Genomic DNA, 26,922 nt, shown 5'->3' on the forward strand with positions numbered 1-26,922 from the left:
AGTTTGAGGTAAAATTTCTGCATACAAATACTAAAGTATTTTCATATTTTTGACTGATTGGACCTAGCCACTTTCGGCAGGACATGGGGCTAAAAGAAATGTCACCATCTCCCTCTGAGCCCTATAGACAGGACTTTGGATATAGAGCAAGCAGCATTTGTAGTGAGAAAAGCTCAGTCTTTGGCGTCAGGCAGATGTGTTTTCAGTCCAGGTTATACTGGACCAGGTGACCTCTGGGGCAAATTATTTCTCCTTTCTGTACCTAACTTTCCACATCTTCAAAATGCAACCTACTTCATAGGATTGGGGGGGATTAAATGAGATAAGTGTCTACAAGTGCCTGTGGGTATGGAAATGAATATTAGTTCCTCTTTTCATCTCTGGTCCACTTCCTCCTGTTACAGATCCTTCAGGCCTATTCAAATGCCTCGAAGGAAGGAAAGTTCCAGGCTATATGACCAGGTGCATGTCAAATCTAGGGCTATGTAACTACAAATGGGTTTTGACATGAACGGGCATAATGCTTCTAAAAATGAGAGACCTTGATTAACACAATTACCAGCTGCACTCCTTCTGATAAGGGCTCTGGTTTTCTATAAAAGTTGACTTAATCATTGTCAGACTTTTACCACTAAAAAAAAGAGATGAAATATACATATAAAAAGAATTAATGTCAGGCCGGCCTGGTGGTGCAGCAGTTAAGTTTGCACGTTCTGCTTCGGCAGCCCAGGGTTCGCTGGTTCAGATCCCGGGTGCAGACCTATGCATCGCTTGTCAAGCCATACTGTGGCAGGCGTCCTACATGTAAAGTAGAGGAAGATGGGCACGTATGTTAGCTTGGGGCCAGTCTTCCTCAGCAAAAAGAGGAGGATTGGCAGCAGATGTTAGCTCAGGGCTAATCTTCCTAAAAAAAAAACCAAGGAATTAATATCATGAGTGTCATGTTAACATTCCTCTTTAACACATTACTTCATGAACACATAAGATTATGCTTGACTTTAGATGTGAAAATATCTAGAATGCTAATACATAATCAACCCTCTAACCTTGATTGGGAAATGTGACCTGGAAAGATACTATTTCTGCAAGAACTTTGCTCATAGATATCCTCACTGAGAGCTAATTCTTTAATTCCTTGTTTTACTTATGTGATAGTCCCATTAACCCTAAAAGGAGCTTCAGGCTGCTCTCATTTGCCCATCTTTAGAGTGGGGAATACTACACACAGCACGGTTGCTGGAAGAATGCACACGTACAGCATGGCACATTAGTCATGCCTGAGGATGCTGTGCCAGTCCGTGCCTTCCAGGAAGCGAGAGTTTGTCTCCTGGCATCATGTGACCTTGTAAATGGCCAAGGAGGCATAATCTTACATTGTGCTGTATTCATGTAAAGTACATGTGCTGTATTCATTAAAGTACATGTCATGAGATACGTACCTTGTAGCCAAATTCAAGACATTCCTCCATCTTAAAGTCACAGAAAATTTAGTCACAGAAAGGTAACAACATCATTAAAAGAGAATTTGCTTGGGGCCAGCCCCGGTGGCCTAGTGGTTAAGTTTGGTGTGCTCTGCTTTGATGGCCTGGGTTTGGTTCCTGGGCACAGACCTACACCACCTATCTGACAGTGGCCATGCTGTGACAGTGGCCCACATACAAAAAAAAAAGAGGAAGATTGCTAGTAGATGTTAGCTCAGGGTAAATCCTCCTTATCAAAAAAAAAAAAGAATCTGCTAAAGATGCATCTCCCTGACATTGTTAGATAATGAACAAATCAAACAGCTACTAGTGAGAGGAATTAGAAGATCAGAAGCCCCTGCTCTAAAGTTTGAACTCTGGCTGTGCCTAGATTTAGAGATCTTGTGCGAACACATTCAGAATGAAGAAGGCAAATAGGATCCTTCCCTCTTTGTGCCTGGGGCCCTGAGTTCCCACCATCATTTCTGTGTTATAGAAGAGAAGGGACACTCCCATCATCCAGATTTAGCCTCTCAAGCTGAGGGCTTTGCCTTCTCTTCATAATTATCAGGAAAGAGCCAGAATGACAATTATTTTGGTATGTGTGTAGGGAGGGAACAAGACTGATGGAGGAACTGTGTACACAATTCTAAATAAACCCCATCGTCTTTAACATTTTTTTAAAGACTACATGTTTTGAAAGAGAGAAATAAGTCATTTAATGAGTCAAAACTAATAGTAGAGATTAATTACACCTTTAGAATAGGGCATAAGATTCCTTTGGAGAAAAAGTACAAAGTCACTTCTGTATGTACGTGATGTAAGTCACAGAACCTGTGCAGACATTCCCGAAAACTTGGGTAGCCAGGATGCACCAAAATAGCCCCGTTGGAGGTTCAAGCCTGAACTTCTTTTGCACTGGTTTGTAAAAAGCCACTGCATCCAGCTCACCAAGTACCTCCCTGGAGCCTCCACTCAGGCCCTCCCCGCCCCAGTGCCAACACCTGTCAGGTTGTTCATCCTGGGGATATCACCCCTGCCCACTGCCTAGTTGGTGAGACCCAGAAACCATGGTATTAAGTTAAATTGCCTGCTGACATTTTTGTACTGACGAAATAACAACCAAATCTATTTGGTGAAATAGGCAAAAGCTTGGGAGGAGGTTTTTATGTTGAAAACTACTCTTTAAAATCTGCCCTGTGTTAGCGGTCACTCAGATTTTCTCATGGGAGGCAGCCTGTTTTGGTGACAAAGCTGGGAGTCAGGAGGTTTAGGTTTAGTCTTAGCATTGCGACCAACTGGAATCTTGACTTCGGGACAAATCTCTTACTGCCTCTGGGCTTTGGTTTGAGCACCCCTAAACAGTGACATCACTTAGATGGCAAATTACTTTGTCCTGGCTGCGATGGTTGCAACGCATGGAGTTAAAATGGAAAAGTGTCACCACCTCACTTCCTCTGGTGTGTCCCATTGAAAATAGCCTGTCATGAATTAGCTGCAGAAATGTTAGCCTGTTTGTATTTGCCATTATTCTCGAGACCTTGGCTCCCATAATCTTAGGTAGATGGATAAATGTGTTTATTCCTTTGTGCCTTGGTACGGACAAAGAGAATTTTCCAAACCCTATCCAGAATAGCAACCTTAAAGCACTAAGACGACTATATAATTTTAATTTTTTCTTGAGATATGAATCTCCTGTAAATTTTCTTGTGGAAAAATATAGGATGTATTCTGTAGTTTTGATAGAATTTCTTTCTTCAAAGAGCCGGACATTATTTTCAGAAATTAAATGCTAATAAGAGGCCTCCGAACTAAGGTTTTTAATGTGTTTTTCCACAGACCAAATTGTAAACCTATGTCCCTTCTCTTCCCCCTCTCTTTTCTCTTTCTTACTGTTCTCTCTCATGTTATGTTAGGATTTTAGGAGTTTATGCGATATAACAGATTTTAATGTTTCTCTGATAAGTCAATACTTAGAAAATTTCATCATTGTACTGGCTTTTTGATAACACGATATCTAATTAAAATATACCACCTGGAAGACCTTGCTTCATGGTAAGAAAGCACTTCTTTGGTATAAGAAAAGTCCAATTGATTGTTTGCAGTATTTCTAAGAGAAAGAAATCCCAAATCACTGGATGTAGATACTGACCATTTTCCTTGGGTGGAGTTTCTTGCAAAAATGTAATTATGAAAAAGTGCTGCAGACAAATTTAGGCTACAACATGTTGCTTGCTTGCTGGTTTTTTGATGACATCAGCATTGTACTGGAAAAAAAAGTAAAAACAAACTTTTACATCTAACGTCACTGCTAACTTCTAGCCAGAATAACAAAATATTCACCAGGTGGGAAATCCACCTCCTCTATTCTCCTTTGGATTTTTCTCTGTTGTAAGTTTCAAATTACTTGAAAGCTTTCAGCAAGACTTGCGCACAACAACATATCCAGTTATTGTTTTGTTTGTATCTTGCTAGCTCAGTGACCTCTCAGAATGGGTATGTTACTCCCTCCTTTAATGTACATGTACTTTGCATGGACAACTGACTCCAGCTGCGTTTGTAATGAACTGGGCCTTTCACTTGTGAGTCTTCAGGGCAATTTGCATTCTCCGTGCCTCTGCAATTTAAAAAACATCACTGCACCAACCACTTCAATCTTGTGGAATTAGAGGTGGCTGCACACTTACAAATTTGTTGCCAAGAAGCTTGTTAAACCACTGCTCTGCAATTAGGAGAACAGCTTGCCTGTGGACTCATTTTTTTCCTTCAAGACATTGAAAATTGTTGTTGAAGCCTCATTTTTTTCCCCTGAATATCATCTAGATGGCCTGTGGCCATAGGTTTCAACTCGGTAAGATGACAGAAGTGTGCAGCCTTTCCTTAATCCAAGCTTCCAGTGCTATTACGCAACTCCAGCCCTCTCTTCCGTATGGCTGGAATTCATAATGAAAATGGAAAAAGCTAGTTTGATAGTCTCCCTTTCTCATGCAACATCCTCAAAATGAGCCAGCAGAAGAATCAGATGTTAACTTGAACAGTGAAGAATAACCATTAAGGTTAACTAGCTTTTTACATGTCTTCATATCCTGAGTAGAACCATTTGCAAGCGAAAGAACCCACAAAATTAATTTTTAAAGCTCCAGACTCTGTCAAATGCCCCTGCTTTCTGAATATAGTGCTTCACCTTTAGTGGAACTGCCTTTTCTTTGGTGAAACTTTTTTCGTTTTGAGGTCAGTGCCCCATGTTTAAAATCAATATACCCATGTGATGCTGGTGATGTTTTGCAAATGTGATAACGTTTAGCTTTGCTAATGTTACACAAACCCTGGAGTTCTCTTCCTTCTTGCTGCGGACATTCAAATGCTCTGTTAGTATAGCCGTGTCATAGTGACTTCACTCATCTTAGAAAGCTTGAGCTTCTTCCCTATGGCTGGACTAAAGGGGGTTTTTGGTGTATATGGGGTTTTTTTTTACATTGTAATTGCAAAAAAATTAAGGATCTTTATTAAAATTTCTTAGAGGAGTGAGGAAGGATTGAGGTGTCTAAGCTTTCTCCAGCATATACTAAGTAGGTAAATAGTTATATTCTTTGGAGGGATGTTCTGATGAGAGATTTTGTTGAAAAAATTTTAAAACATAACTGTTTAGTAGGGGGGCAAGGGCAGAGATGGGTTTTAAAAACAGATTTCAGCTGCATTTTTAGGAATGTTTTAATTCCAAGTGGTAATATATTTGAATTTAGGGGAAATCTTTTGTTTTAAGAGACTTGTTTACGTTTTAAAAATGAAGCACATTTGCAATTCAAGAAATCCTGGAAGAATAGAAACCTTTCTGTTTATTTATTAGACTTTTTCTTTAATCATGTAATTTACTTTTAATAGCTACCAGAGTTTAAATTATGTGTTCACAGGGAAAACTGAATGAAGTAGAAAAACCTCCAGCTTATTTCCGTTTCATGAAAGTTTAGTGAAAGCACCTATTTGGATATCCTCGTAAAGAAAAATTAACATGGTGCCAGAGCAACTGGCATTTTAATCTTCACTGGAGTAAAAACCCTCGATCAGCACCCCAACCCTATGATTACTACTATCTGGGTTTAGAATGGAAGGATCTGGAATGACCAAGTGGAATCAATGGACAGAAAGCAAGAATAAGAACAAGATGAGCTTTGGGAGGGCCATGGGGTAAAAAAGCCTCTTGCTCTGCCGAGGGCTGGAGGAGTTCCTGCAGAGGAAGAGGAGGAAAGGTGAGGCAGAGAGCTTCTGTATTTACCTGAGGTGTCCTATGGCTGAAACTGAGCTGGGAGAGGGGAAGGTGCCGAACCTTGTTCCCCAGTCCTGAGATGTTGCTGTGGTGGGAAGGAGGAAAGTGCTGGACTGGTAGAGCCTGGGCATTCTGGCCTGGGCACTGCCCCTCTCTGAACTTTGTTCTGCCCATCTGCAAAATGTGGGCTCTGAACTACATTAGTGGCTCTAAAAATCTTAGGACACTGTCCTGGGACCAGTGTCTGTCCATGAGGAAGGACTCACAAGTCACCAAGGACATGAGGAAAATAAAGACAAAGTAGGAATTGTTTCACTAAGCTAATTTAACAAATACAAAGGTCTGCCTTTATTTTCTATGATTATGTCCTGTTTAGTATTTTTATAGTATAATGGTAATAAATAAGTTGATTTGTTTTCTTTTTGGAAGTTATAGTGCTAGTGCAGTTGTGTAATTGACAACTGTCTTTCTTTTTTTTAATGCTCTTATTCGGCAAAATGTAAAATTGGCAACTATGTTAATGATCAGTTTTGCTCCTCTTATTGAAACTGTGCTGGGTCGTGAACTTGTTGACCCGTAGGCCTATTCTTATGCACAGCTTATGGACCCCACGTTCTGAGCAGTTTTACGCAAACACCAGACACCTGTTTTGGCGTAAAAGCTGTTGCTTTACAAAAAAATCTTTTGATGAAACCAATATAGTTGGCGCCCTCGGTTGCAGTTATTCTCGTTTTTCTTGGTGGCTTATTCCAGGTCTTATCTCTGTGATGGAATGAGAGGCACTCTGTCTGAATTTCTAGGCACCAGTTGTGCCTCCTTTTGTTCCTGTTACTGAGAGAAAAGTGGAACCAGCACGTTAATAAGAATCACCCGCTGTAATAAGAATCACCCGCTGCCCGCTCATTAGTGATGTGCTGTTGGAGGCTGGGGTGCCCGCCCCCATTTCTCTACTGCGCGTCTGCTTTTATAAGGTAGAGGGTGGTGGATGGGAGGACCGTGATGCTATTGTAAACAGTGGAGTAAAAGCTATCCTTCTGTCAATGAGGTCAGCAGGCTTCTGCTGAAGAACAGCCTTCGGGAATTTGCTTGAGAACGTGCTTCCTCTTCCTGACTCGCCTGAGTCCTGCCCTCCAGGTGGGGGTGGGGTGGGGCCAGTGTTGGAAACCCAGAGCATGACCACTCCTGACAATAGCTCTTTCCATGGCTGTAGTGAGATATTAGAAAGGTAAGTGGAATGCATTACCTTTTTTTTTAACTATGTGTATGTCTTTAAATAGTTGTTTATTTTCTAAAGTTTTTGACTTGGTATTAGAAATTTTCAGGATTACTGTAGGGGTACAAAAATCTGCAGATTTTATCAGTGAGTAGGGATAACTGAATTGTAATTATTGAGGCACCTTTAGTCAGTCAAGCATAGAACTATGGTGCTGATTCTCTGAAACTTAAGGCAACACTCTGCACTTTCAGTTCAGGACACAGCTACAGACGAGACAGCCAGGCATTTTGTCCCACTACTCTATAGGACTGTTTCCCCATGAGACGACACTGGCAACTTTACCTTATGGGGATTTTCCATGTCACCTTGGTAAAGGGACTGCTTGAAAACCCTCATCCAATTTTAGAATTTATACAAATTTTGGAAGTAATGCCCTGATGTAGTATAGTATCTCAAATTCACGTTCCTTCTCTCAGCCTTTAAGTGGATCACTAACATGTTTCTACACTAATTTAATCTAGAGATTTCCATTAATGGGGAGAATGAAAGGTGAATATTTAACAAGATGCTAGCATTTCAGAACTTCTTGCTCTGCTCAGCGTTGTAAATTTTATGGTGGTATTGACTCCCTTTTCTACTCCCTTACCCCACCCAGCCAGGCCTCACCTGCAGGGTGATGCTGAGGGCCTGGGGTGCAGTCTAACAGTAGGAGCCACAATTCTCTGACCGTAAGCCATTGATCCAGATCACCAGGAGAGTGAGCAACTGCTGTTTCCCAGTTCATTGTTCCTTCAGGGCAGCCACGTGGACATGTAGGGCAACCAGAACGTACAAATCCATGATTTAGTAACTACGCTGAGAGAAACAACAGGACAGCAATATTCCCAGGCTCTCTCAAGAATGCGGTCTCAAGTCAACCTGTTTATATGAAACTCCAATTCCTTGGCTCATAACCTCAGTCTCTCCCTATGGCACAAACCCCTTTTAAACTCTGTCTCTCTCCCCCAGGTGGAGCTCCCTAGGCTGCCGTTGCTTCACCTCTAATGTTATCTACATCATTTGCAATTTTTTATTAGATTTCATTAGATCGAGCTGTTCCCAGGATGATCAGGAATGATAAGTTCACTGTGCTGAATGAATCGTGGTGCTAACAGGTTCAATTCCAACTGATTTCTTATTTCCCTTAATTTTTTTGTGCTGTAAGAATGCAAAATGCTCCTCAGTTCTGCCAGTCCCTTCCCCCCATTTGTCTGTCTGTCCATAAGGACTCAGTGATTTTACACTTTTAAAAATATATATTAACTTCATTTCAATCCTATCAATGAATCTTGACTTTTTTTTACTTGCAAATAATAACACTCAACATTTTCCCACACTTACTTTTGGCTTCCCAAACTTCTCTTCCTGTATAAAGGGAATCTATTTGTGATTATTCTTTTTATTTCTTTTCCCCCATAGTACTCTGCTGCTAAAATATAATTCTAACAGAAGAAAAACAGCCTCTATTTTAAATTTTATATTAAACTGTGTTAAGAACTCAGTTGCTTCAGTCCCGTCTTCTGAAGAGTGGTGTCCCAATTGCTGTATCTTGCAAAATGTGCCAAAATAATTAAGAGATTTCCATACCCGACATTCACCCAGGTTTCATCCAGTAAGGGCTACTTTAGTTTATTCTCAGGGTCTAGCCTAAAACAGAGGTACACCCAGCCCCAAATGACCCTGTTTTTAACATGTATATATTTATGCTCAACCCTCCAAACTAAAAGACTTCCATGTATATAGGATTTATTTTAAATGTGCTCACTTGATCTAGGAAAGGAGTCACAGGCTGCATTCAGCTTTTCTTTACAAATCCCAGGGAACTCCAGTGCAGGGGGAGGCGGAGACAACACCCCACCCCTAGTGTCTGCAACCTCCCTGAAGCTGGGACCACCTGGCCCCAGACAGTCTGGTTTGTAGCCCACGAGGTCTTGCATGGCACTCTGTCCCAGATGGAGTTCCCGCAGTTTTTCATAATGGATTATTTTTTTAAAAAGTGATTCTCTTGGTAGTTCACCAGTAAGAGACAACCTGAGTCACCTTGTTATTAAAATCGGTGGCAAGAGCCAAACACATTACTCAGTGTTCTCCCACCTTCCAAATAGCCTTTCTAATTTATGTCCTTGATTTCTAATCTAATGTTTGAAAAATAACATCAATATAGGACCGTCGTAATTTGAACTACGAATCACTGCTTTAAGACTTGGACACTCACGTGTACATTACAGTGACCCTTTTGTGTACTGTGTCACCTCATTCCTGCTTTAGTATCATCTCAAACTCGCATCTCCCTTCAAATACCAATCATGTTCCACAATACAGTCTTCATTTTCTCTGTGATGTGCAGATCCCCTCTGCATGTTCCCGGGGAGTGCGTGTTAGGCTTATTAGCATCACTGCTGACGTCCTTGAGAGCATCCTTGCTTCCCTGAAGCAACAGGGCAGCCCAGGCCCATCCTAATTCTTCTGTCACAGACATGAAATTGAACAACTCTTTAAATATCCCTGGTACCGTTTCATGGAGAACAATGTTAGAGACCAAATTCTGCTGTTAGAGATGTTTATTACAGTTGCCCACCGTGACTAGTGGGAGGAGGTATTAGTATGATGCCAAAAGAAAGATTACTAAAGCATCTTACGATACATTGTTTTTTATGAAGAACATGAATTTAAAGTGATAGTGATAACTCCAATATAATTCCAGCCTCACTTAATTTTTCCTGGATTACTTAAATATGAGCACTTATTAAACTACTTTTTTTTCTTTGAGGTAACAGATTGCTTATAGTCCACAGCTGTATGGTACTGTGCGATCCTTTCTCCATTTATTTAAAAGGTGCTTATGGAGTACCTACTGTATGTCATTTCCAGTCTCTGGTTTCATGGTACAGTTTTCTAGTGTATCAAGGAACATCTTCTTCTTTGATTCTTCAAGCTGCATAAACAACTATAGATGCATATTGATTACTAGACAGTGAGAAGTTACCGGGAATTTTTATAGCAACACTGGCTCAAGTCAGTCTCTCTGTCCTTCTGACACTTGATCTCACTGTGGACTCTGTTAGATAACATATTTGCTTCTTCAGGTGTCTGAGGATCACTCACAGTCAGCAATGATCTCTCCCAGTGTAAACAGCAGAGATCAAGTGAAATGGGTTTTTTTTCCCCTCAGTTTTATTGAGATAAAACTGACATACAACACTATGTAAGTTTAAAGTGTGCAGCATAATGACCTGACATACCGTATTATAAAATGATTACCACAGTAAGTTAACATCCATCACCTCATATGGTTATCAAAAATTTTTTTCCTTGTGATGAGAACTTTTAGTATTTATTCTTTTAGCAGCTTTCAAATATACCATACTACAGTGTTACCTATAGTCACCATGCTGTACATTACATCCTCAGTACTTATTTATCTTATAATTGGAAGTTTGTACCTTTTGATCACCTTCACCCAATTCCCCCACCCCACATCCCCCACCTTGATAACCACAAATCTGCTCTCTTTTTCTATGAGTTTGGTTCTTTTTTAAATTCCACATGTGAGCGAGATTATATGGTATTTGTCTTTCTCTGACTTATTTCACTTAGCGTATTCTGCAAGTCTATCCATGTTGTTGCAAATGGCAGGATTTCCTTCTTTTATGGGTGAATAGTATTCCACTGAATATGTATACACATTTTCTTTATCCGTTCATTTGTCGGTGGATGCTCAGACTGTTTCCATGTCCTGGCTGTTGTAAATGATGATGCAGTGAACATGGGGGTGCAGATATCTCTGACATAGTGATTTTGTTTCCCTCAGACAAAAACCCAGAAGTGTAATTGATGGGTCATATGGTATTTCTATTTTTAATTTTTTGAGGAACCTCCATACTGTTTTCCTTAGTGGCTATACCAATTGACATTCCCACCAACAGTGCACAAGGGTTCCCTTTTCTCCACATCCTCACCAACACTTGTTATCTCTTATCTTTTTTGATAGTAGCCATTCTATCAGATGTGAGGTGGTATCTCATTGTGGTTTTAATTTTGCATTTCTCTCATGATTAGTGATGTTGAGCACTTTTCAGGTATCCACTGGCCATTTGTGTGTCATCTTTAGAAAAATATCTATTCAAGTCATTTGCCCATTTTTTAATAGGATTATTTTGGGGTTTTTTATATTGAGTTGGCTGAGTTCTTCGTATATTTTGGATAGTAACCCCTTGTCAGATATATGATTTGCAAATATTCCCTTCCATTCCATAGGTTGCCTTTTCATTTTGTTGATCATTTTGTTTGCTGTGCATTTACATTTGATGTAGTCTCACTTATTTATTTTTGCTTTTGTTCCTTTTGCTTTAGGTGTCATATCCAAAAAGTTATTGCCAAGACCCTGTCAAGAAGCTTTTCCCATGTTTCCTTGTAGGAGTTTTATGGTTTCAGCTCTTATGTTCAAATCTTTAATCCATTTCAAGTTAATTTTTGTGAGTAGTGTAAGTAGGGATCTAGTTTCCTTTTTTTACATGTGAATATCCAATTTTCCAACCACCATTTATTGAAGAGACTGTCTTTTCTCTGTTGAGTAGTCTTGGCTCCCCTGTCAAACACTAACTGACCACATATGCATGTATTTGTTACTGGGCTCTCGATTCTGTTCCATTGATCTATGTCTGTTTTTATTCCAGTACTATACTACCGTTTTCATTACTGTAGCTTTGTAATATAGTTTGAAATCAGGAAGTGTGATGCCTCCAGTTTTGTTCTTTCTCAGAATTGCTTTGGCTATTCTCAATCTTTTGTGGGTCCATATCAATTTTAGGATTGTTTTTTCTACTTCCGTAAAAAATACCATTGAAATCTTGAGAGGACTTCATTGAATCTATAGATGGCTTTGGGTAGTATGGACATTTTAACAATATTAATTCTTCTAATACATGAACACAGGGTATCTTTCCATTTATTTGTGTCGTCTTCAATTTCTTTTGTCAGTGTCCTGTATTTTTCAGTGTAGAGATTTTTCACCTCCTTAGCTAAATTATTCCTATTTTATTGTTTTTGATGCTGTTATAAATGGAATCATTTCTTTATTTCTTTTCCAGATAATTCATTGTTTGCAATGTTTTTTCAGAACGAAGTCATCACGTTATATTAATGGTAACTGCCAATCCCACTAGGAAATGATTGATTTATTTTCCTCCAACTGTTGAAGGAGGCCAATGTCAGCACAGCTGGGATTTAATTTTGTTTATTTTCTGGTTATTCTTTTCAAATTGTGAACCATACTTGGTGTTTTTGAGCCACTCTCCCCCTCCTCTCACAGATAGCAGGTGCTAATTTTATTGTGCCTTCTTTCCCTTGACCACAAAGCTTGCTGTGTTTTCCTGTAGCTCAAGGGAAGTTGGGTTTTACTGTCAGTCCCAGTAGGTTATCCTCCCAATGTCAGTGTGATGAATTCACTCCCTACACGATGGGGAGAAAATAGATCAGGTGCTGCTTGTTCTATCTAGGTCCTGGCTTTCATTCACAGATCAGCAGAGGAGACTTTTTTAAAAACCATTTTTCTCTTTGGCAGAAAAGCTAATTGGTGGCAGGAACACAGACCTAGGCTAGGCCTCTGAAAGGCGGGCTTTTGAAGGCAGCCATGTGAATAACCCTGCCCATGTGTTAGATGATTCAGAACAACTCTAAGAGACACTAAACTTGCAGACAGAGAGGAAAGCAGAATTCTGTAAGTAAGAGTGCAGAATCCTGAAGTGCACCCTTAATGACTGGGGACACAGAAACCAGAATGAGAACAGAAGACGGGATGTAACTCATTGGGAAGAGGGGTGACAAGTAGTAAGAGAAGAAAAGTAAAAGTCGCTTCACCCTAACCCGCTCTATTTTTTGCCACCAACTCCATCTCTTCCCAGGCCCTGTAGAGTCCAGATTGGTGGAGAAGGAAGTCCAGATTGTGGACAAGGCAGCTCAGGAAGGGTCTAGCTGACTTTGAACAGTGTGAAGATGAGTGGGTCCAGGGGTGATCATGGTGGGCCTGCAATTCTTCCTCTGTTGAGTTTGAATTGTCTAGAGCCCTCACCACACAGATTTTATGATAGAAATTTGTATCTTTCCACCTGTCACTTATGTGGCAGCACAGCTAGGAGACAGAGAGGCAGAGTTGAATGTTAGTCTTAGAGCTATCAAGAAGGGGAAACAACCATGTTTGTTCTTTGCTTCAGTGGGGTTCTGGAGAAATGCTAGAAGGAAAATCAGTCACTGGTCCAGAATGATGGTTCTGAGAACAGGGAAGTACTTGCTGACTACAAGCATCATACTGATGACTGGGATGAAGGGTCCACTGCTCCTGGGGAGGTCCCACAGGGGTGGCTCTCAAGCCTGGCTGTGCATCAGAATTACCTGGGAGCCCAGGCCCCATCACAGCCCTACCAAATGAGAATCTTAGGGAAATGGCCCAGCCTTTGAGGCTGTAGGTTTTTTTCTTTTTTTCTTTTTCTTGCTTTGTTTTCAATTTTAAAGCTCCACCAGTGATTCTGACGCATAGCTGGGATTGGGGACCACTTCTTTAGAATCAATCCATGAGAGATTCAGAAGAGTCACGCCATTGTCTTCTGAGCAGCATATGGTCCACGGACAGGTAGGAAGTAATAGGAGCACCTGTTCTCCTCTCCTTCCTCAGGTGCACACATACACAGAACTCATGGAAAATCAGCTTCTCCACCCAAGGCCACTTCATATCCTTCAAGGAAAGATCAGGCTTCTGTTTGTTTGTTTTGCTTGGAAATATAAACTTGGCCGTGGCTTATTATGTGTGTGTAGAGAGAACAGGATGAATTAGTCTCTATCCAGCAAGATCATAATTGGGAACCATGCAAGGGGGTTGGAGGGATGAAGGACATAGAAGTTGTGTTGATAAGAAATAGGTTAAGGAGTGCAGGAGAGACGGAAGAGGATCAGACAACAAACTACATAATCGAGTTCATCTTCTGCCTCATAGCCCACATGGGTAGAGGTGTTTTCACACAGTAGGACTCATCAGTAGTTTTATGATAAAAACGTATTCCTATTTTGTTATAGCCAGGATGCACAGTGATTTTTTTTTCCTAAAGAAATAGTAGATTAGAGACAGTGTTCGATTTTTCATGTCAAGGTAATCTAACCTTTCAGATGTTCAACTCTTTATAGGAAATATTTACTAAATGTTACCTGGCTGAAAGGAAATGATTGGGCAGAGTTCTTAGTCTTGACCCTATATGATCACGGGTCCACCATTTCATCAGAGGCCTGATGAATGATGAATATGGGTGATTCAAATAAAAAACAGATCAGTGACTTGAAAACAAATCTGGCTGACAGGGTTCTTTTATGAAAAAAATGAACTTGGCAATGTCACATTCTTAGAAATCTGTTAGTCAGTTATGGGAGAAAAGGGGAAAAATTAATTCAGAGAAGAAAATAATTGCTTCACCTCCTTCCAAAGTATACTTGTCATCAGTCTAAATGTCATTAATACCCTGACAAATATCTCCTGTCAATTTGCTCTTTTAAAAGACTTCATAATAAGAAACATGTGTCAGAGCTGCCATTCTAGCTGTCTGGTTTTACTGTGGCATCAGTGTTCAAAGAAAAGCATAGATGTATCTAGAATGACCCCATGCTCAATTTGAAGGCATCCCCAACAGCCACCTTTTTTCTCTCAATGGAGAAAGCTCATCCTCCTGTTTCACAATCAGTGTTTGTGAAATCCTAGTGGGAATTTCCAAAAGTCATTTAACTTGTTCCCCAAATGTCATGGATTGGGAAAGAGGGAAGGAAAAATGATTGCACATGTCTACCATTCTCACAGATCAGAAACTCTTATTTCTAAAGACTTGAAAGGCAGGAGATCCCTCCATTGTCTTCAGTCATGCATTCCGTCTGCAACATCTAGGGCTACTTATGGCTTTGAGTACTCACAGGGAATAATGAACTTGGGGTCCCCACAGGGGCTCCTCTGCAATCCCTAATTCATCAGAGCCATCTCTCAGATTTTACTTACCCCATGGGCCAAGTCTACGCAAAAGAGAAGCCGTGTAGGCATTTTTCTGGAAGGGACTACCTCCTTGCTATGCAGGTTCTTGCTGCAGATGAGGCTCATGACCCAGAGTTTATAGTTTCTCAGATCAGGCTCTGGCCTTTCATCTTTTTGTCCTGAAATACTTCCATGTGGCTGTGAAATTAATGATGTGATCAAGAATGAGATTGCAGAATCTTGTCACCCAGGAAAATAATTCTAGGTGCTTCCAAGAGGGAGGGTTGGCTGAATTCAATAAATTATGAACCGTGGGGATGGTAATTTTGGCATTCTGTGGTGATTGGTTGGGGGATGATTTTGGCTGTGTTTTTCTTACTTAAAAAAAAAATGAAAGAAAACAAGGCGAATAGGCTGTCTTTTGCACAGCTTTTAGAACATTCCATCCTTCAATCTTGTGATACAGTGGTGCGGAGTGGGCAGCACTGAGGGTGTGGGAGGTGCGGCTTCCTGGAGTTATGGTCACCCTACTAACCTTGCTCCAAATAAAGCAGGGACTACCATAGGCCCTCTGCGGACCAGATTCCACCTTTTCTCCTGGGTCCTATTGTACCTCACAGCCTCTGATACGTGAACCTGTCTTTTCAGTAAGGCAACTAGGGAGACTGCCATGATCACTGGACTTGGGGGAGTGGACTGTCACATGCCGCACCTTCCTTGATTAGAATTCTATTTCATGATTTTTGTTTTTAACAGTATCCCAAGAGGCCCATGAAGGATGTCAAGAACGTGGCCTCCTTTCAAGTGCATTTATCTTAAGGGCCTGGACTGTCCTGGTTGACTTGCCCCAGGCTCACTTGAAGAGTTTCTTACAGGGGAAATCTCTTCAGCGGATTCTGTCCTGATGGTGTGGCTTTCTGTAGCCAATAGCTCAGAAACCTCTGACTAAGAGTTTTGTTTATTTATTATTTTTATTGAGGTGACATTGGTTTATAAGATTATATAAATTTCACGTGTACATCATTATATTTCAACTTCTGTATAGACTACATTGTGTTCACCACCAAAAGTCTAGTTTCCATCCATCGCTATACATATGTGCCTTTTTACCCCTTTTACCTTCCCCAACCCCTCTGGTAACCACCAATCTGTTCTCTGTATCTGTGTGTGTGTTTGTTTATCTTCTGCATATGAGTGATGACTTAGAGTTTTAGATCCATGTTGACCATCCCATTGCAAGTGGAAAATCAAGGCATCAAGTAAAAGAATGATACCTTATATTTGTGCAGTGGCTTTATATGCCAAAGTGGGAAGCCCAAGAAAAGCTAGACTTGGCAGTTACCTGGCTGAAGAGTAGGGTGTCCCATCCATAAAAGGTTGTGAAGAAAAGGGCCGAGTGTCCTGCATTGGGCTCTCCGGGATTTTACACATAGTTAGGGAATTAGGATGGCAAGCTGTGCTTTTTGAATTTCTGTCATCATATTCCTTGGTTCTGACTCCAAATCACAAGTCAAACTAATCTGGACCTGTGCCCTCCCACCCCTGGCCTACACTTTCTAAATCCTAGTGTACCACTTTAACCATCATTAAAGAGGGAAATTTGTCCCTGTTACCAGGAGTTTACAATCTAAGATGTGTTTGGAAAATGTCCCTTCAGTCCTTTTGGTGCCATTCGAGCTGGGGAGTCCCATCTGTCCACCCCTCCTAGAAAAGCGGGGTGCTTGTATGAGATCTTGGGAGTTTGGCCAGAGAGAGGTGATAACCTGCAGCAGTAGGAGAAGGTGCCCCTAGAATCTGACAGCTGGGGAAGGGGGGCAGCCTTGGGAAGCATGGAATAGTGTAGAAACCAAGTTTCCAGAAAGAAGGACGGGATCTGAGAGCAGTCAGAAGACCCCATCATTTGGGATCCAAGCAGGAGTGACTCCCTGCAAGAGCTTTTCCCTATGGAGTCTGGAGCTAGGCCTGAGGGAAGTAGGAGGGGACCAGAGGTGTCTTGGATAGAGGCTGCCTGTCTGAGGTCTCCATTCAACGCCAGAGTAGGGCCAGACTCTGGAGTCAGTGCTTTAAAGCAAGCATGCTGAAAGCCAGCTGCCTTTCAAGGAGGTAAAGTCATTTACTGAGGATGCTGACAAATCAATCACACCTTGAGCAACTGAAGTTTTAACAAATAGACAAAACACTTTTGTAACTCTCTGTTTCTTTAATCACATGCAGCGTGTTGTTGTCCCCCATAGACACACGTTTTTCATTGAAATGATTATGTAGTAGCACTAAGGAAAAATTTGGAAAACTCCAATGATTCTGCAACCAACCAAATGGCTGTTTCATTTTTATGGGTTTCTTTATCATTCTTGCATATTTATGATAGTTGAAGGCACTTTGCATTCTGCCTTTTTCACGGTGGTATATCGTAAACATTTTCTGTGTTTCCGATAGCCTCTGTAATTGTCTTCTTTAATAGTTGTGGGATAGAACATCCTGAAGAAGCCCCAGGATTTACTAGGCAATATTTTTCTTTTGGATATTTAGGTTCTTTCCAGGTGTTTTGTTTGCCCCCATTAAAGGTTCTTATCACAACAGTGTGTGTCCTTTGCTTCTCTTGAATTATTCCCAGAGGTAGCAAAGGTTGTGCACTTCTTTACAACTTTTTTCATTATTGCTTTGCAAGAGTTGTACTCGGTGCCACGTTGTAGAGGATCGCAGCAGCTAAATTGCAACTCTGACAGCGTTAAGGTTTTTTTTTCCATTTTTGCAAATTTAGTTGATGTAAAATCATATATCAAACTTGCTTTAATTGTCATTCCTTTCATTACTAGAAGAGATAAAATCTCTTCCATATGTTTTAATTTTATTTCTGATATGAATCGTTTCTTCATATCCTTTGCCTATTTCTTTCTTTGATGCTTTTTTCCCCTCCATTTCAATGAGATGTTAACCCTTTTGTCAAAGGGATACAAAGAATTTCTGTAGTCTATTAAATGTCAACGTTTCCATTGCTCTGAAGTTTAGTAATCTTAGTACCATCGTATCCGTCTTTTCTTTCCTTTGAGTTCATCTGCTGCTTCAAAGCATGGATAATATTAGGTCTGTACAGGAATGTGGACTATTTATTACATGCTAGTTGTTTTAAGAATTTAATTTTAAAATGAAATATGTGACTCTATTATCTGTCCAGAATCTTTTATATTTCCTGTGGATCTTGCTGAATGCTTTTCTGATTTGCTATTCACATACCATAGAGACATTTGCTTAGTAAGCCTGCCTTCCTCCCCTTGTACTAAAAATCTGCTTTATCATATGCTACATCATATGCTACATTTCAGATTTGTTCATGGACTGCCTATATTGTGCTACATTCTCCTTTTTGAACCTTTACCAGAATGAATTGATTAAATTTGCTCCATAACATTTACTAAAACTTGGTTCTCTTTTAGAATAAAATTTCTTACTGTTTATATTTCTAGATTAATTTTATAGGAATTTTGTTGAATTCCAAAATACCCTACTGGAATTTTTATTAAAACTGAACTAAATCTGTAAGTTAAATTAAGAGAAGAAGCATTTACAAATATTAGTATTCTCAGTCTGTAACAAAGTATACTTTTCCATTTCACCAAATCAAATTTCATTTTATAGAATAAAGGTTTGTGGTTTCGGTTTAAAGGTTTAGCTCATCATCTAAGTAAATTCCTAAAAATGTACTATTTTGTAGCAGTCGTGAATAGAATCTTTCATTATGTTTTCTAACTGAAAATACTGGGTTACTTGGTTTTTTTCTACTATTAGGTGTTACTGTTTTTCTACTTATGTGGCATCATCATTGTTTAGTTGTCACTTGTGTCGAAGGAAACCTCCTGGGCACTGTAAAGGGCCTCCGGCATGTTCAGGAAATGTTGCTCTGTGACCTTCTAGAAAGGCTTCTTTCTTTCTTTCTTTGATAGCCTAAAAGCATGGAACAGAAGTGGGCTAAAGAAGGAAAAGAAAATGAAAGGCACTTATCCACATCCAGAAAATGATTTCGTGTCTACAGGTCCTCCCAGGAAGGTGACCCCTAAAGCTTTCATGGGTTATGTTAGATTCAGCAAGGAGCCTTCCTAGAGCCAGGGACCTCCAGAGTACCACTTGGGGTTCCAGATTATAAAAGTAGGTGGATTAGAGATCTAACAGTCTTGTCATTTGTGTGTGGCTGGAGAGAAGCAAAGTCCCCCTGTCCTTTGTTGCCATATCAGGTTTATCTCACCGGGAGGCAGTGTCCTCCGGGCACCACCAAAAGAAGCGTCAGTGACAGAATTAATTTTGAAGTTATAGGTGAGATGATTGAATTAATGATCTAGTGGAACATTTTCCACTGGACATGGCATCAGGGCCTTTCACCAGCTTTGCCCTGCCCCACTCCCGTCCTCTGAGGTGGTACCAAATATTCTCCTTGTGCCAATGATGACAGCCAAGGTCATCCGTGGCAGGAACAGATTGCCATCCCAATGAAGTCTCACAGCCTTGAGGCCTGGATTCCCTTTGTGAACAGGTCCATGCAGTCTTCTGTGTAGCATATCACATCTTTCTTGGAATGTTATCCCAGAATTGGCATCAAATAGTGAAAAGAGCTAGTGGAACTTGTAGTTAGATCCAGGACTTGGGGTTCATATCCAAGCTCACTGCTTACAAGCTCACCATGGGAAAGTTTCTCTTTTCCCATCTGTAAAAGGGAGACAAAAGGACCATTTTATCCAATTATTGTTCATTCATTCAGGAAGTATGAGTATGAAATATGGAAATGAGTGTCTCCTATTTGCCAGGCACTGTTAAAAGTGATGTTGATATGGGGGCCGGCCTGGTGGCTCAGCGGTTAAGTTCGCACGTTCCGCTTCTCGGCGGCCCGGGGTTCGCTGGTTCGGATCCCGGGTGTGGACATGGCACTGCTTGGCAGCCATGCTGTGGTAGGCGTCCCACGTTTAAACTAGAGGAAGATGGGCACGGATGTTAGCTCAGAGCCAGGCTTCCTCAGCAAAAAGAGGAGGACTGGCAGTAGTTAGCTGAGGGCTAATCTTCCTCCAAAAAAAAAAAAAAAAAAAGTGATGTTGATATGGCAGAGAACACAACAAAGATTTGTGGAGCTTGTGTCCTAGGGGGAGGGAGGGGAGATACATATCAAAAATAACATATGAATTCACATCACCTAATAATAAGTGCCATTAGAAATAATAAAGCAGAAAATTCTGACAGGGTAAGAGTAATTATTCCTCTGGAACGAGTGATCAGAGAAGACTTTGCTAATGAGATATCTGAGCACAGAATGCAATAAAGAGTGAGAATGAACCATAAGAATATTGCAGGAAGAGCATTCCAGGCAGAGGGACACATATGTGCAAAGGCCCTGCAGTAGGAGCATGCTTGTCTGAAGGATAGAGGAAGGCCCCTATGGCTGGAGCAGAGGGAGTGATGGAGAGCATGCTTCCTGGAGGTGATAAAGTCAGAGAGGGGGAAGGGAAGCCAATCAAGTAGGGCAGGGATTAGCAACCAGAGCTGGCAAGTCAAATCCAGCCTATGCCCTGTTTATGTTTAAGTAAGGTTACATATAGGTAAGAATGGCTTTTAAATTTTGAAAAAGTTGTTTAAAATAAAAAAAAAGACTATATGTTCAGAGGCCGTATTATCAGCCTATTTTAGGCTGCAAGGCCTAAAATATTGACTATCTGGTCCTTTATAGAGAAAATTTGCCAACTCCTGATGCGGGGGGCTTAGAGGTCATGGTGAGGATGTTGTACTTCTAAGTGTGAAAGGAAGCCGTGGGGGGAGGCACCTTGAGCAAGAAAGTAATGGGATGTGATTGACAGTCTGAAAAGGATGGCTCTGGCTGCCATGTTAACTCAGGCTATAAAAGGGGGAGGATGCAGCAGGAAGCACAGTTAGGAGGCCATTATTGTGATCCAGGTGAGACAGGGCTGTTGGTTGGACCAGACTGATAGGTAGCAGCGGGATGCTGAGTAGTTTACAGAATGTATTTTGAAGGTGGCACCAAAGTGCTTTGGATTGACTGTGCACTGTGAGGGGAGGAAGGAGTACAGGATGCCTCCAAGATTTTTGGTCTACACACTCTCCTTATGTTGTCATGGAAACTGAATGAGAGAATGAGCTTTTCTGCCCCAGGGTTTGACACCTCCAGTCCTTCCACCATTTTGCAGCCAGGGTTACCTTCCTAAGGTACAGTTTTGATTATGACGTTCTCCTTCCAGAAACCCACCCCAGTGTCCCCTTAGCTGTGGACCGTTCGTAGCCTTCCATAATCTGACCGCCCTGCACCTGCATCCTGACTTGTTGCCGGCTGTTCCCTTTCATCAACCCCAACATTAAACAGTGAATCATCCAGCGGCCCCCTCCACCCCCCCGCCCCTGCCCCCCCGCCCCGTGCACTTCACACTTTCAGCCTCCGGCCTTTGCCCCTATGGTTTCCTCTTTCTTGGCATTGTTACATGTGAGCAGTAATATTAGAGTCTACCTTTTCAATAAAGCTATTCCTTAGCATCCTCTTTATCCTCCCGGTCTCTTCCAATGCTCTTTGTCCTCACCTCTTTTAACAGGGGTGTCGTTTCTATTTGTAACATGATTTTTGCACATAAGTCCTATCTCCTCTTTCAGACTATAGAGAGGGAGATAATACAGAATATGGTTAAATTTTGACTGTACTTGGCACCTGTATGATTTTGGGCAAGTTACTTAACCTCTTTAAGCCTCAGTTTTTGTTGCTGTAAAATGGAGATAATCACCATCGTTACTGCACAGCACTAATTAAGACAAAATGAGATGATTTGTTACAACACTTAGGGTGGTTCTGTGCCTGCCATTTAATTAGAGCTCATTTAATTCCAGCGAGATCAAGTCACTTTCATCAAGGAGCTGAGGAGGCGTCTTTCTAGCCTATCTTTCCTGATGCTTTGTGCACTGATTTTGTACACAGTAGGCAAATGGATATATTATAAGAAGTAGAGTGAAATGAACTCAAGTTCTGGATGGAGTTAACTGAGTTCAGTGCCCACCACCACCACATCCAGCTGTAGGACATATGGCGAGACACTTACCCTCCTCGAACTTCAAATCCCTCACATTTGGACTGCAGAAAATCACTTCCACCTTGAGAAGTTGTGAGAATGAGCTCTGATGGTATGTAAAGCACCTGACGCATAGCCTGTGCCCTCACCAGGATCATGATTATCAAAGCTTCTGCAGAAAAAGCTCCTCTACCCTTCTAAGGAAGCTTACTCCTCCCTTAAAGCAGTGGTTCTCAAAATGTGGTCACTGGACCAGCAGCATCAGTGTCATGTCCTCTGGAACTTGTTAGAAAGTTCTCAGGGTCCACCCCAGGCCTAGTGAAGCAAACACTGTGGAATCGGGGCAGCCTGTGTTTTAACCAGCTGATGAACACCAGCATCTAAGAGCTACTGCCTCAGTGGATGGAGAAGTTGGGATGTGAAGCCTCCCAGATTCTGCATGGTGATGTCCCATTCAATCCCAGGGGAGTACTTCAGTCTCTGCTTTTCTGTTGGTAGTGTAATCAAGGGCATGAGGGCCAGGAGATGTTTCCAACAGTTCCAGAGAAGGGAAGAGCACAAGCTCTTAAGTGCCACTTGTTGAGATTGGCAACTCTTGACTCTTATATTACTCACGAAGATAATAGGAACAAAGCCCAACTGGAGGAAGAGGTGACCCAAGGTTAACGGGAGGAAATCTAATTTAGTCAGTAGTTCAATTTGAAACATAGGACTGGTTTGGGAGCCTACACCCACAACATAAGCCATCGTGAGCTATGCATTAACTTGTAATAACACAAATGTACTGGGAAAATTTCAATTAGACTGACACGATGTGAAAATTATTTAGTATGACAAATTTTAATGTAAGCTGTTGACACGTTTTGTAAATACAGCAACTAAAGTTCGAATGATTTCGAGAAATTTGGAAATGTCGCAAAGAACATTTAATTTCTCCATAGTATTAAAGTCTGGAGAGCTTTAACGCTTAAATATCTCCACAGCTGTGGGAAAGCACAGGCACACTTACATAGAGTTATCGGCTCTTTTTTAAACATGATACCACACTTATCTTTTTCCTTTTTTTTAGGCTCGTTGTATGACATGAAAAATCATCTCTTTGACAGAGTGATTCTGTTAATCCAAATAGAGTTGAAATACAATTGCTCCGGGCCATATGCTCCAGACCGCTGCCTTCCCTCCACATCACCAGCATCCCCTTCACTGCTCGGGGCTCTGATGGAGGGTAGACACGGGAGAGGAGCAGAACCTCAAACCAGCCCCTTGGGCTGCTGGTCTGTTGCTCTGAATAAAATGCAATACATAAGAGGTGCCCTTGCCATATAGAAGGAAAATGCTAGAATTTCTCTTTATGATTAATTTTAATCTCAGGCTTTGGATTCTCTCTTTGTTTGTATTTGGGGATGGGGGCCTATGCTCAAGTAGTTTTTCCTAAAAGGGGGGGGTGATGAAAAAAATTGACTGTCTCTGAGGGCAGGTTAACATGACAGGGAGAGATTTAGGTAAAAGGTTGAAAATGTTGATGCCAAAAACTTCTAGAATTTTCTGTAGATTTCAGTTTTCCATGTTACCCACTCACCTATAACTGGAATAAGTAATAGTTTTGTCTCATATCATGTGCTATTCAATTCAGATAGTGATGTGTGAATCAGACTAGAGGAAAAAGTGAGAAGCAGACACCCGTGCCTTTATGTTGGGCCGTCTCTTCCTCCTGTGCCTTTCCTACTGGTTGGGCTGCCATTGAGTGGACAGCCAATGTGGGGCAGCCTAGTGAGGCAAGGAAGCTACCTAGATGGTCGGTCGACTGAAGGATCTATTCCTGCATAACTGGTTGACCTTTTAAAGTCCGGGGATTTCAGAGCCATCTCTCCTTGGTGAGACCTGGGTAAATAGGACCCATTTAAGTGAATGGGCAGAAGGCACAAGTGCTTTGCAGAAAAAAGACCACAAGGCACAGAATGTGACCATATGCCTGTCCCCCAAGCTGGCTTTCTGTTGCTAGGCTGTAGTTACATTTGTTTCTCTCTCTCACTCTGAACGCTTCTGAGAAGTTTCAAAGGAAGGTAAGCAGTACCTATCTCATTTACATGCTTCTCTGGTAGAACAGCTCTGGGTTTTTGCTGATCCCGGGAAGGGGCCATGTTGGAGAAGAGATTTGGCCCCACACACCCTCTCCCAAGGATGTTGCATGGCTGTGGTCACGAGTCTCCCCCACCCGTAGGCTGGCCACTCGCTTCTAGAATGAATCCCTTGGGAGCTTTGCAGTGGGTCTTTTCTTTGTAGTCTGTCTTCTGGAATTCTTGTGCCGCTTTGCTCTCAGGCCACAACTCATGCGTGCTGACATTCTTCCTCCTCATTCCCCACAGGCAGCACAAGGGGGTGGCCACAGGACCCTGCTCTATGGCCACGCGATTCTCCTACGACACTCTTTCAGCGGAATGGTAAGCACATCAGGATGTCCACTTTCACGGTTCAAAGAGGAGGGGAAAGATGAAGAGGGAGAAAGTATGGGGAACCAGCGAGTGTCTAGATGAAGTTAACGGTGGGAGTAGTTTGGAACATAAATAATTACAGCACATTATTGTCTTAGCATTTCCTTCATGTAACTGTTTTCTTAGTGTCTGACCACCGTCCTCCCCACTCCATGAGAAAAAGGACTATGTCTTTTTTTAATTTAACTAAACCTAACCCCACCCAGTGCAGTGCCTTCATATACTAGATGCTCAATAAATATTTGTTGAATTGATGAGCAAATAAATGGTGGAATAGCTTGATTTCTTGAGTATACAAGGACAACCAGCGTAGGAGAAAAATCAGTCAAGTGGGATTTTTGTGAAATTTCTCCTCTGTTACTAGCTAAGGGATAAGTGATGATATCCATTGCCTTCAGTCCTAAAAGAATTTGAAGGTATTATGTTGATCCAGAGGCAGGAAGAAGATAAAGAGCGAAGCAGTCACAGAAAGCTGATCAAGCTATAACTTAATTAGGGATCTAGAACAAGAATTAACCAAAATGGTAATAACTCAACGTAACTTGAAAAATTTTTTTCAAGTTTTAAGTGAACATAATTTGTAAAATACAGATATTGCGGATCTTTTGCAGGGAGTATTAGGGAGAGTATTGTGATCTCAATCAAGTATAATATGTGCCAATGCTAATAACATTTACTCCCAGTTCCTATGGGTGTATCCTCACTTGCTGTCAGTGTAAGGAAGATTTGTCTTCTTTCTCTCGCCCTGGTGCGAAACTGTTGCATTAACTCAAGACTTGATTTTCACACATTTACACCTGCAGCGTGCTGCAAAGTTCATCTCAAAGCTTGAACTATCAAATCGGCAGTGGGAAGAGCAACTGCCTCTTAAATAATTTATTGATTGCAGCATTTTTTTTTCCTGAGCACTGGTAAGAAGTTGACCTTTTCAGCCCGAACATTTGTCTGTTGTAGTCCTTTGTGGCAAAGGACAGAGAACAAAAGTGACCAAGTGGAAGGTCATCTGAGCAGGAGATGGGGACGTTTAGAGAGGGGAGACTTTGTACCTTGACAATCGCTAGAATTGAGAGGTGATCATGTATGTTTCAGAATCTGGTACTTATCCATAGGGTAAATAAAACCCTGATACTTCTCTTTTTCTCCCAAAAAAGAATAAACAAAACCTCAAACAGCACACTGCTCAGAGCTTTGAAAACTCAGGCTAACATCATGATAGAGATATGAAGACTTATGTTATTTATCATTAGATTTACTGCCCCAAGCTCCCCCCCAAAATCCCACTCGCAGTTAACATAAACTGTACTGGCTAGTTCCTTTTAGGGCCAGCTCTGAGAATAAAGCCTGTGAGATGCGACTGTGTACAATGCAATGATTCTCCATTTTCCTGGTGCAGAGAACTGGAAGTATAATTCACAAAACATGTTCCAAGTACATTTCTGCCTCCCAGTCTAATTCTAAGACCAGCCACTGTGCCTGTCAATAAAGGAAGCAAGGACTAGGCCATGGGTTTTTTTGCTTTACTGTTATTTTAAAATTACTTTTAAGTTTTATATGCACATGTATTTTTATAATGAGAAAAAAACAGACGTTAGTTGAGAAGTTTTAAAACTCATAGAAAATTTGAAAAGCAGAAGATAAATAGAAATGGAGGAGTTATCATGGTCCCTCTCACTGTCCAGAGACAACTTCTGTTACCAGTTTGGTGTAATTCCTTTTAGCCTGGTTGCTAGGTATTTAAATTTTGCATACATGTTAACTATACAAATATACCGTTTTGTAAAGATTCCATGCTGTTACATACTCTTGATAAATACTCTCAATGGTAACATAATATTCTGTAAAATGAAGTACTTATCAACCTGCCCATTATTGTTGACCATTTGTATCCCATTTATATTGTTCCCAATTTAAAAGTTTCTCAGAGTATCTTTGAGCTAAAGCATATTTAGTAGTTCAAACTTATTTCTATAACATACAGTCCTATAAGTTAAATCACTGGGTCATCAGATAAGAACATCTTTGAGGTTTTAAATATATTATAAAAGTATGTTACAAAAGCACTGTACCAATGGGCAAGACAAACAAGCCCTTTTCACAGTAGCTCAATGTGGAAATTGACAACGGGAAGCCAGCTAGTGGGGAGATGCTGAGACCTGACAGAAGAGTGTGACTTCACTAGCATCTGCTCTTGTTTCACAGTATCTAACATGTTTGACTACATCAAGATCCCAGACAGATAAACTTGCCTTTGATGTAGGTCTGCGGGAACACGCCACAGGTAAGTCAACATTCCCAGAGCTCCTACTCAGCGGGGTCTTGGGCAAAGGGCTGTTGAGAAGGGTACTGAATGTGTTATTCATTTGGGATTCTAAACCAACCTGGTCAAAAAATAGGTCTGATAAA

At 41.1% G+C, this 26,922-nt stretch overlaps 1 protein-coding gene across 9 annotated transcripts in view; it reads left to right on the forward strand.

The window, feature by feature from the left end:
- RYR3 (ryanodine receptor 3) overlaps positions 1-26,922 on the forward strand; it is a 484,412-nt gene that overhangs the window by 175,371 nt on the left and 282,119 nt on the right. For all 9 annotated transcript variants that reach the window (XM_023620680.2, XM_070239375.1, XM_070239401.1 and 6 more), the window contains exons 4-5: positions 24,394-24,468; positions 26,719-26,797. In XM_023620680.2, the coding sequence (XP_023476448.2) occupies positions 24,394-24,468; positions 26,719-26,797 (154 nt within the window). The remainder of the gene's footprint in view (positions 1-24,393; positions 24,469-26,718; positions 26,798-26,922) is intronic.

This window comes from Equus caballus, chromosome 1, assembly GCF_041296265.1.
Source record: "Equus caballus isolate H_3958 breed thoroughbred chromosome 1, TB-T2T, whole genome shotgun sequence".
NCBI classification, from domain to species: domain Eukaryota; kingdom Metazoa; phylum Chordata; class Mammalia; order Perissodactyla; family Equidae; genus Equus; species Equus caballus.